The 11,045-nt window shown below is 66.1% G+C and overlaps 2 protein-coding genes across 2 annotated transcripts in view; both read right to left on the reverse strand.

The window, feature by feature from the left end:
* Positions 1 to 5,463, reverse strand: part of MNEG_8650 (putative MMS19 nucleotide excision repair protein) — a gene marked incomplete at both ends in the record, with an annotated part of 7,486 nt that extends 2,023 nt beyond the window's left edge. Inside the window, 9 exons of the mRNA XM_014042877.1 lie at positions 106 to 1,396; positions 1,705 to 2,574; positions 2,832 to 3,170; positions 3,473 to 3,557; positions 3,897 to 4,264; positions 4,444 to 4,633; positions 4,836 to 4,912; positions 5,091 to 5,168; positions 5,347 to 5,463. Of these exons, the coding sequence (XP_013898331.1) occupies positions 106 to 1,396; positions 1,705 to 2,574; positions 2,832 to 3,170; positions 3,473 to 3,557; positions 3,897 to 4,264; positions 4,444 to 4,633; positions 4,836 to 4,912; positions 5,091 to 5,168; positions 5,347 to 5,463 (3,415 nt within the window). The remainder of the gene's footprint in view (positions 1 to 105; positions 1,397 to 1,704; positions 2,575 to 2,831; positions 3,171 to 3,472; positions 3,558 to 3,896; positions 4,265 to 4,443; positions 4,634 to 4,835; positions 4,913 to 5,090; positions 5,169 to 5,346) is intronic.
* Positions 5,464 to 6,115: 652 nt separating this feature from the next.
* On the reverse strand, positions 6,116 to 10,200 carry MNEG_8651 (DEAD-box ATP-dependent RNA helicase 5; the record flags this gene model as incomplete). The annotated part of the gene is made up of 8 exons (XM_014042878.1): positions 6,116 to 6,133; positions 6,339 to 6,398; positions 6,668 to 6,880; positions 7,143 to 7,430; positions 7,973 to 8,203; positions 8,558 to 9,255; positions 9,431 to 9,508; positions 9,936 to 10,200. 8 exons carry the CDS (start codon positions 10,198 to 10,200, stop codon positions 6,116 to 6,118), a joined length of 1,851 nt encoding a protein of 616 aa, XP_013898332.1.
* Positions 10,201 to 11,045: the final 845 nt, after the last annotated feature.

Raw genomic sequence — 11,045 nt, forward strand, 5'->3', positions numbered from 1 at the left:
GTCCAGGGTCCACCAAAAAGTCGCTGACCACCAGCAGGCACGCCAGCAGCCGCCGCTCCCGCCCGGCGCCCCCGCTGCCGCCTACCCCTCCCCCTGCGCCCCCACCGCCGGAGGCGCGCGCCAAGCAGGGCACGAGCAGCGGCGCCGCAGCGGCGGCGCTCGCCCGGTACACGCCACGCGGCGCCGACGAGAGCAAGGCAGCCGTCGACAGCGCAAGCCCGTACTGCAGAGCATCCAGCCTCGCATCGACGCCGTTGCCACTTTCGCCAGCTGTGCCCGCGGCTCTTGCCGCGGCCGCCGCCGCGGCCGCCGCGGCCGAGCGCTCGTTCAGAGCGCCAAGCGCCAGCAGAAACGCCTTCTGCTGCCACAACGGCCGCGAGCGCGCGCGGCAGGCGCGGGCGTCGACGCGCCAGGCCTCAGGGCCGCCACCATCGGACAGCAGCACCTCAAAAAGCTGCGCCACGGCCTCCGCCACCCACAACACGGCCCCGCCGCCGCCGTCCCCGCCGCTGCCCTGAACGGGGCTGCCGGCTGCACCCGGCAGCAGATCGAGCGCGAGGCTCGCCAGCTCGCGCCACGCGTCACTCCGAAGCATCGCCAGGCCCCGAGCCATCCAGGCAACGCACGAAACGCCCGCCAAGACCGTGCCCGCCGCTTCCACAGTCGATGCCGAGCCTGCCCCCGCCCCGGGACCCGCCCCCGCCCCGTCCTGCTGCTGGCGCCGCTCCTGCTGCTGCAGCGCCGCCGCCGCCGCCGTGATGGCGGGCAGAAGCATGTCTCTGGTAAGCGCGAGGGCAAAGTTCTCTGCGCCTGTGGCCCCGCCGGGCGGCTGCCACTTATTCAACAAAGCCCCAAGCGCCACAGCCGCAGGCCGCCGCGCGGCGCCTGCACCAGCGTCAAGCGCGACGCGCGCGAGCGCCTCTGCCGCGCCAGAGATGCTGGCGCCGCGCAGCAAGTCTGGGCGGACGCCGATCAGCAGCGCCGCCGCCAGGGCCGCATCAGCGGCGCCGCGCCCACCGCCGCCCACCCCACCATCTATCTGCAGCGTGGTGGCGGCCGCCGCTGCCCATTCGCAGGCGCTGAGCAGGAGCGGCGCCTGCGCGTCGGCGCCGCATCGTGCCGCCAGCTGGCTCAGCAGCAGCAAGGCGGGCTGTGTTGTGGCATCCTCCCCGCCGTCTTCGCCCCAAAGCGCCCCCGCCGCCGCCTCGCCTGCGCCTGTCGCTGCTGCCGTCGTCGGCTCGCCCGTGGCGCGGCCGCCACTGTGCCGCTGCCGCAGCGCATGGAGGAGCTGGGCCACCATGTCTGCCGCTTGCGCGGCCTGCCGCGGCGGCAGGTCAAGGGGCAGCTGCGCCAGGGCGTGGCGGTGGATGGACTGGAGATATTGCAGCAGCAGGGCCTGCGATATGTCGATTTGGGTGTGGCAAGCACAAATGGTCACGTCAGTGCATTCAGAGGATTGAGTTGGGGTGCGTTGAACGTAGAAGCTTGCATCGAGGGCTTGAGAGCTCCAAGGCAAGTTGTATTGACAAACCAGCAAAATTTGTTTGCAAGTTGCGAGAAGCCCCGTGCGGCCGGCTGGAGTTGCCCCACGCGCGTTCACAGCAGCTGTTGACCAGATCAAACCAGAGCGCGCACAGGCGCTGGGCTGCTCCCCCTCTGCAGGGGCCCAAGGCTGCCATTGCGTCGCCTCAATCATGACATCACCTGCTGATCTGGCGCCCCCTGCTCCCAAGCCGCAAGCCCCTCCACCACCAGCGGCTGCAGCCACGCCAGCAGCTGCCACGCGCCCCCGTGCTCGCCGCCCGCCAGCAGCTGCAGCACAGACAGCGCGCGCGCCGCCGCCGGCGACCGCAGCGCCGGCAGGAGCTGCGCCTCGACGCACGCGGACACCGCCGCCGCCACGCTGCCGTCTGCTGCCGCGGCGCTGCCGCTCTCTGCGCTCGCCAGCTTCTCCAAGGCCGCCATCGCCTCTGCGGACGGCGCCACTCGCCGGTCCCAGTCCAGCCACAATTCAACAGTGGGCTCGTCGTCACTCGAGCCATCTGTAACAGCAGTTGGCCCCGTGTCACCACCCCCGCCAGGCAGCCGCAGCGCGTGCTGCACGAGCCGCGCCAGCGACTCCCGCAGCTGCGTCGCCGGCAGCCGCAACGACCCGCCCGCCTCGAGCAGCAGCAGCTGCAGCCGCAGCCGCAGCGCCCAGACCCTGGCCTGGGCCGCCTCGCCGCCCCCGGCGACGCCGTCCGCCCCCGCCTCGCCTGCCGCGTCCACGCGCCGATCGAGCAAGGACAGCAGCGCAGCGACGCGCGGCGCGCGCTGCTGAAGCGGGTGCGGCGCCCCAAGGTCGCCCGCTCGGGCCTCGGGCGGCGCCGAGGCCACTGCGGAGAGCACCGCGTGCAGGACGGCGAGGCCGCCGCCGAGCGTCGCGCCGGCCGGGTCCAGCGGCTGCACGGGCGCGCCGTAAGCGCCGGCGGCGGGGCCTGCGGCCGTGGGCTCCGGGCCGAGCAGGGCGACAAGCAAGGGGTCGATGATGGCTGTGCAGGCGCCCGCGCAGCCGAGGGGCCCGGAGGCCGCCACCTGGAGTGGTTGGGTGGGTGGAGGATGGGGACGGGTGTCGTCGGCCACCGCTGGGGCCATGGGCAGAATAGTAAGCAGCTGCCTTGCACCTGCGGAAGCTGGTCGGGCCAGCTGTTCTGCCAGCATATATTGACGCCTCATCAGTCATCAAAGCCGCGGCACAAGGCACATGCCACCTCCACCCGGCCGCGGGCTGTCCATGAGGGCGCTCCCTCGCGCGCGCTGCCATCATTTCGACCAACAGAGCCCCGACCCACCGCGCCAAGCGCGTCGGCGATGCACGCGAGCCGCCGCGCCGGCCGCCCGCGCAGCGCCGCGAGCGTGCCCCCAGCACTTGCGCCGGCGCCAGCGCCGGCGCCAGCGCCGGCGCCGGCGCCCCCGTCAGGATTACTGATGGCGAGGTACCGCTGCAGGTCCTCGAACGCCACGTCAGCGAGCGCGGTCCCGTCCAGCTGGCCGGGGCCAAGGGCAGCCGCGCAATCGCGCAGCGCCGCCGCGGCGCGCCGGGCTGCTTCGCGGGCCTCGTCCAGGTCATCCTCAGGGCAATCCTCCAGGGTGGCCGGGGCCAGCAGCTCCTGCTTCAGCATGAGCCAGACCTGGCGCGATGTGATTGCGGTGCGCGGGGCCATTGCTCAGGGGGGTCGTGCGGGCGGCGACGCGGGGGTGCGGCGGGTCGCGGGGGGTCGAGGGCGCCGTTGCGGAGCGCGGTTTGCAAGCGGGGTGATTGGGCGGTGCTGGTGGCGGCAATACAAGGGACCCCTTGATGGTGGATTGGCAGGAGGACGGCGACATGGCAACGGTGTGCTGTACCCCTGTGTCTGGGGCCCCTGGCCCTCCCCAGCTTGTATCAGGCCCCCATCACACACGCACAGACGCGCGCACACACATGCGCGCGCACCTGGCTAAGGTGATCGGCCATAACGCCAGGCCCCCAGCCGCGGCAGCACAGGGGAAGCGCGTCCAGAGAGTCCACCTTTGATTCGCTGCGGCGTCATCGCAGTCGGGTATGAGTGTGGGGTGGGGAGGTACAGATCCCGAGTCGGCGCGCGGCAGGGCAACTGACAGGAGCATGTGTGCGCCGCCTGCGCGTCTTGCCGGTGAGCAGCATGCAGCATGATACATGCCCTTGCCACATGCTTATTTGCGCACACATTTTGCAGCGACTGCACACACACTCACACAAGAGCTCGCACACAGCTCGCACACAGCACACCAACCTCACACAGACCAACATATCACATGCACTCCTCCAACTCACTCATGCAGCTCGGCAGACACACACGCGAACGCCGCATCACATGTGCGTTCCCAAATCAACGCACCTGAGAGTGGACCCCAGCTTCTCCGCCAGCAACGGCAGCGCCAGCCCAGCAAACTCGGGCGCCGCCGCCATGCAGCCCGCCACCGCGTCCGCCAGCTGCCGCCGCGTGATGGCCTGCGGGTCCCCTTTCTTCGGCGTGAACCTCACCGGGAAGTAGGGCTCCACCGCGACCTCGAACAGCTCGGCGGCCTCCGCCTCGAATTCCCCGCGGTGGCGGCCGCACGACGGCGAGCCGTACACCGCGCACGCGGCGCGCACGCACGCAAAGGCGAGCAGCAGGCACCGGGGGTCGTTCTCGCCCTCGACCAGGGCGGCAGTCCTGGCCGCAAGATTGAGGCGGCCATCCAGCACCAGGCGCTCGCCGTAGCCCTGGGGGTGCAGGTGGGGCCGGCCAAGAATTCCCAGGTTCGCCCGTCCCTTGCTACGCGCCGCGTCAGCGCAGCGCACAGGAAGTGCGCAGGCAAGCAGCTGGCGCGAAGCTGCCACGCACATACAAGCCACACCGGTGGACAAGGGCCCACCATCGCCATCCCCTCCTCGTGCCACACCTGCAGCAGCAATAGCCACAGCTGCAGCCCTGTCTGCCGCCCGGTCACTGTCAGTGCCGGCAGCTGCACGCTGGCCGCGAGCGCCTGCGCAACGCGAACCGCAAGCGCCGGCTTGGCCGCGATGGCGGCGCCGCTGCTGGCGCCGGTCAGCAGCTTCAGGCAGCCCTCCAGCGCAGCCTTTGCGCACGCCCTGGGTGGTGGCCAGCATGCGAGTCGTGGCGGGGAAGGGATATGGCTCCAAGGACGCTAGACGCACAGCACAAGAGGAGTCCCGTGGGCATGTGCGCATGGCAGTTGTCAAGAAGCTATCTCACTGTATGAAAGCGATGGGTCAAGAGGGTATGCTAGGGAAAGCAGCCACAGGTTGCTGCCTTGTTGGGTGCGGTACCCACCAGTCCTCCAGCTTGCTGCAGAAAAATCCTGTCAGGTGATCCACCTCTGGTGGCTGCAGCACGGCGTCGCCTGCAGCCTGAAGTGAGCGCGTGTGTGTACACAGGGGCACGTTGCAAAGTGACAAGCTGCTCTACAGGTTTGGATGTGCACTGGCGCGGCGGCGTGCTCGGTGCGTTCGACATCCAGTTCGCGGGCACCCCTGCCTTGCACACCTCACCACGCAGCCGCCAATATCCAACATATTTGCTGCGCACCCGCACGACCAGTTGCACCGCCCGACAGCGCAGCTCGTCATCGTCTGCATCTGTCAGAGGTTCCCTGAGGGCAGTGACCTAGGCGGTGAGCAAGTGCAGGCAGGGGGAAGCGCGCGTGGTGGGCGCAGGGCAGCAATTGAAAAGCGGCGGGGTTGTGTCATCAGGGACGGCGAATCAGCGGGGCTTCTGCTGACCTGATGTATTCCATGCATTACTCTTATCAGTATGCGACCAATCCTGTGGCGAACAGGCTCACCAGCTGCACGAACGGGACCCCAGCCTTTAGCTGGGCCACGATCTTATCAGCCAGGTCCCTTCTTTCTCCTTCTTCTGCATCTTCTCTTATGTACTGCAAGGCCCAGGCCTCCAACATCGTAGCCTGCGGTGATCTTCAGCCCCGCGCTCTGATCTCAAAGACACTTTACATCAATGATGCTGGAAATATTATCACAGCTTCATGCAGTAACTGCGCACTATGCAATCGTGGGCCATGCTCCTGTACATAGTCACCTGCAGTCACCATGGTGACGTGGTCCACGTGGGAGCCGTTTCCTCACAACCTCTTTTCAAAGGTGATGCACTGCATGGGGCTCACTGAGCCTGCAAAATGGTTCATTACAACCCCCAAAGACATGCTCCCGTTCAGCTAGAGCTGGCATGCCTGTCGTCAGCTTCCGGCACCTCACCCCCGCCATCCACACCCCCCCCCTTTTCCCACCCCTCCGCCAAAGCTCCACCACCGCCCTCTCTTCTTCGACACAAAGGCACAGGTGGCGCGTAATAACACGTGTGTGCCGGCTTTTAAAAAGCGGTGGCAGCGCCGGGCAATGCAGTGCGCTCGTTTCCATGGTCGACACACTGCACCAGCACATTTCAAGCTAGCAGCTGTGCAGGACTGCGCAAGCCCCAGCTCCATTTCACCTCTCCAATGGACCACGTGAGTGGAGAAAATTTGAGAGACGAAACGCACATATACACAAGTCTGGCACTCCGACATGTCCAGGTCCACTGATGAGAACAACTGCTCAGTCGTCAAACGTGACCTGGCGGCGGAGAGCCAGCGATGCAGGAGCCATGTCGGTGGAGAGGTGACGGACGCGCAAGCACGCGCCCTCCCAAAGTGAGTGAGCATGAAGCAAGCGGCGGCGCCATGCATGCGGGGCGTTCATGAGGTTGCGTGCGGGGATGTACTTGAAGCCGCGCCGGCCCCTTCCTCCCAACCCCTTTGTTTGTCTTTGAAAGCCTCACCTTTGTTGCCTTCTTGCTCAGGTCAACGTCCTTGAAGTGCGCCCCATACAGCTTGTGCTCCTATGTGCAGGGGGAATTATGGCAAGGGCTCAGCCAGCAGGGGGCGATTGCCGCACGGGGAGCCAACCAGCCAGCCAGGCGCCACTTCCTCCCGCACCGAAGGTACACCAATTCTAAAACATGGAAAGAGAATACAAGTCCTGTGAAGAACAAGCCACGCCACAAAAGAGCCCGCCGCCCGCCCGTGAGGACAAGGCTTGATGTTGTGCAAAGCATCCTCAGCGCAGGGGGCAGCGGCCCCGCCCCGCTGGCACACCGCCTTGCCACACCTTCTTCTTGACGGTGGTGCCAAACTTGAGCAGCTCGTCCGGCACGGGCTGCCCCGCCTCCCGCAGCACGTTTATGAGCTCCCCCGCGCGTGGCTTGTCCGCGCCCGCCGAGAAGAAGGTCACGGCGCGGCCGGTCTTGCCGGCGCGGCCGGTGCGGCCGATGCGGTGGACGTAGTCCTCGATGGTCAGCGGAAACGAATAGTTAATGACCACCTGGCGGGGGGCGCGTGCGATGGCGTCATAGTGATAATCATGCAAGGACGGGGCAGCATACGCGTGGGTTGACAGGACTAAGCGGTCAAAAAATCGAAACTCAGACAGGAGGCTCCAGGGCTGAGATGAGACGACGGCTCTGTCCTGGCGTCCAGAAAGGTCCCCTAGGCCATGCCAGCAGTGTGGCCAGCTGCGCACTGCTGCCCCCCTATTGCTGCAGCAGCTGCCCCCAACACCAGCGCCCCCTCACACACACACACACCTCGACGTCCGGGATGTCCAGCCCCCGCGCCGCCACGTCCGTCGCGATCAGCAGCGGGATGGTCCCCGCCTTGAACGCCTCCACCGCCGCCGTCCGCTGCGCCTGGCTGATGTCGCCGTGGATCGCCGCCGCGCTCCAGCCCTTGCGCTTGAGCAGCGCCTCCACGCGCGGCGCCTCCTTCTTGTAGAGCACGAATATGATGATGCGGTTCTTGCGGCTGGAGTGGTGCTGCTGCAGGAGCTGCTGCAGGCGGTCGTCGCGCTTGGCCGGGTCGATCACCTCGACAGACTGATTGTGTGTGTGGAGGGGGGGCGGGTGGCGTGTTGGAGAGGACGGGTCAATGCAAGGGGTTGATGAGGCGGGATTGTATGGCAAGAGGGGTGGAAGGGTTGTTCAAAGGTTGGTACAGGGGGAGGTGCTTCGCTGTGCGGCGTGGGTCAGAAGGCGCCCAACGGGCAGGCAACCAAACGCAACCAGGCGGCTGTGGTAAGGGAGTTGCAGCATTCACGTGTGGGGGCAAAGCGCGAGTGGGGGTCCACCGCGTCCTGCGGCTTCCAGGCAGCTGCGTGGGTAGGGCCGCACCCCGTCGGAAGGACGAAGACCTCTACGACAGGGCGCGGCCCGGCAGCCTCCAACATGGGCCGTGCAACGGCGGCCACGGGCCACACGCAAGGGCAAACCCATCCCCTAGCCCGCAATCTCACATACGAAACGACCCCCAGGTTGCCTCCACCTTGTCAACGCGCCTGATATCTGCAAACCGCCACCACCAGCGTGCTTGGACCCCAAAATTGCACATAAAACTATTCCAAATTGCAGTTGCCCCCCACCTGCGCGACACTGTGGCTGGCCGCCAGCTCCAGCGACCCCACCGTCACCTTGACCGCCCCCTCCTCCGCCAGGAAGTTGCTCGCCAGCTGCTGCACCGCCGTCGGCCAGGTCGCGCTGAACATGAGCGTCTGCCTGTCCGCGCGGACAGTCTGGCAGATCTTGCGGATGTGGGGCTCAAAGCCCAGGTCCAGCATGCGGTCCGCCTCGTCAAGAACAAGGTAGGTCACGTTCTGCGCGGCGCGGGGGGAAGAGGGGGGGAGACGTCAGGCGCGCGCAGCGGGCGCACGCGTCGAGGACCAGGACAGGCGCGGCGACGGCTTGCGAGGTGGGGCATGTGTGTGCCGCTCGGTCGAGCCCCAAGGCGGATGTGAATGCATCTGAAATGCCATAAATCTTAATGCCTTGGCCTGGGCTGGTCCCGCAATGACCTGCGACTGCGTTCGCCCCTGCGCTGGGCTCTCTAGCCTGAACGGCACGCTCCCAGCTGCCCCGGCTCCCCACCCCCTGCTTCGGCCCCAGCACCTGAGCACGTGCAGTCCCCCGCCCAGGCCCTCAGATCCCTTATAACGCGCCCAGCCGCGCACCGTGAGCCGCGCGATGCTGTCCTCCATCAGATCCTCCAGCCGCCCCGGCGTCCCCACGATCACCTCCACGCCGCTCTTCAGCGCCGCGATCTGCGGCCCCTTGGGCACGCCGCCGTACACGCAGCAGCAGCGCACGCCGCAGCGCGCGCCGGCGTCCTCCAGGACCGCCGCGATCTGCAGCGCCAGCTCGCGCGTCGGCGCGAGCACGACGGCAAACGGCCCCTTCTTGCCGGCCGACGCGCCGCCGGGGCGCTTGTTGGCCGCGATGTGGGCCATCATGGGCAAGCCAAAGCCCAGGGTCTTGCCTGAGCCGGTCGCGGCGATGCCGATCAGGTCATAGCCGGACAGGACGATGGGCCAGCACTGGGATTGGATGGGAGACGGCGCCACAAAGTCGCGCGTTGAGTGCAGCAGCTCCGGCCCGAGGCCGGTCTGGTCGAACGACAGCACGGGCGCGAGGCCGCAGCCGTCGACAGCCATTTTCCGCTCCTCGCGCGCGGCCGCGGCCTGCGCGGGCGACATGGCCGCAACATCAGGGTGCTCCTTGTACAGCGCCTTCAAAATGGGGGCGCTGCTGGCCGCGAGCGCCGCGTCGCCGACGGCCGCGAGGGAGCGGGGCGGCTGCTGCTTTTGCTGCTGGTGCTGCTGCTGCTGCTGCTGCTGCTTGGGGGCCTTGGCCTTCTTGGCAGGCTCGGCGTCTGTGTTAAAGTTGCGGGGTGGTGGCGACATCAGCGTGTTGCGTTGACAGAGGGGAGCTGGCATGAATGGACAGGGCAGACGGACTCAGGGAAGAGAGCCCGTCGCTCATGGAGGCGATTTGGGGTGGTGAGGGAAGTCTACGTGGATACGCCTCACCCCGCCCCGGTCCCGCACCTGCTGGCTGCTGCTCCTCCCTGTCGCGCTTCGCCTTCTTTGCCTTCTTCTTCTTGCCCTCCTCTTCGACTGCGGCGTCTGCGGCGCACCGTGCGCGGCAAAGGTAACGCACCGAGCCGCATATGTCAGCTTGTATGCGATACGTGTATGTCTCAGAGCAGGCCCTGCACACAGCGTGCCCACGCGGGTGCTGGTTGAAAATTTAATTGTAAGTGCTTGCACTGCAAGCGGAAGTGTCGCATGCTGGGTAAGACCCAAAGGGTAACCGCCCCGACGGGGCTCCCCAAGGTGATGGAATCAGCAGTCGCGCGACGCCAGGAACCCCCTGGGGGGGCTCGACCGTCGCCGCGTCGCTCTGCGGCGTTGCTGCTTGGACCGTGCGCCCACAAAGGGTGGCTTGCAAAGAGCCGGGCGCTCCGCTGCAGCAGCTGGGTGGGGCACAGCCTGTGTGCCTCCCAGCCCGCCAAGAACCAACAATACACCCTTAGTGCAACCCTGCATTCACCTGCCGCCACCTGCTGCTGCTGCTGCTGCTGCTGATCCTCTGCGGCGCGTTTCTCCTTGTTCTTCTTCTTTTTCTTCTTCTCCCCTACAGCAACCTCCACGGCGGTGTCCTCGCTGTTACTGCCCGCGACGCCAGGGGTGGCTGCTTCGCTGGCCGCCGCTGCCGCCGCTTTCTTGTCGCGCTTCTCCTTCTTCATCTGTTTCTTTGCAGCTTTCAAGGCCTTAAGTTCAGCCTTGCTGAGTGCCGCTTCCCCGTCCTCGGCCATGGTGGTCATGAGCAGCGGCCGCTGCAGGTGGGGTTGGTACCGCCGAGGGAAAAACTGGGCTCATGAGGAAGGAAGTCGGCGCACGCAGCGGCGACAACAGGCGGCGGTGCGGCGGCTGAGCAGTGCGGGTCCGAGGAGCGCCGTCATGGCTCATCAAAAGTCGGATTGACCTGAATCGTGCCATACAATAGCCACAGCGGGCATCCAGTTGAGGCTCAAGAGGAGAACGATCAGACCGGCGGCAATCCCACTTGTTACTCACCACGTTATTGTTAAGACACCACGCCAACCAGTTAAAATAGCTCGTAACACCACGGATGGGCCGGCTGTGCCGTGTGGTCTCGGCGCAGCCTTGCACGAGGCTACCGCACGGCGCTGCGTTATATAAACTAAACTGTTTCCTGAAACAGGTCTCTACCGCGTCTGACCTTGTGAGTTAGCTGTCAGCAACATTTGCCAGCAGGCACAGCTTCTTTTGGGGCAGCTTCTTTTGCCTTCCAGGTTGCTCGTTGGTGCTGCCTTGTGATATGCAAACAAATGGCTGAGGAAGGCTTCAGACTAAAACAATTCACTATAGACAAAATTCCGTCGTAGCATGCAAGCATGGACGAGGGTCCGATTACCGTGGGGCTCCTGAAGGTCACCACCGTAGACACCGCACAGGGCAGATGTGGCAAGCAGCAGTGTGCTCAAAGCGAGTGGGGTCACTATGACACAGACACCTGATACGCCAGACACCCTGTTGCCAAGCGTGTGCCTTGCCCCATACATTGCAACCCGCTTGAGGGCGATTCTTGCCAGCCATGTCATACTCTTTCAAGGACACGACTGATAGATAGATAGAT

The sequence above is a fragment of the Monoraphidium neglectum genome (assembly GCF_000611645.1).
Source record: "Monoraphidium neglectum strain SAG 48.87 unplaced genomic scaffold scaffold01665, whole genome shotgun sequence".
Lineage (NCBI taxonomy): Eukaryota > Viridiplantae > Chlorophyta > Chlorophyceae > Sphaeropleales > Selenastraceae > Monoraphidium > Monoraphidium neglectum.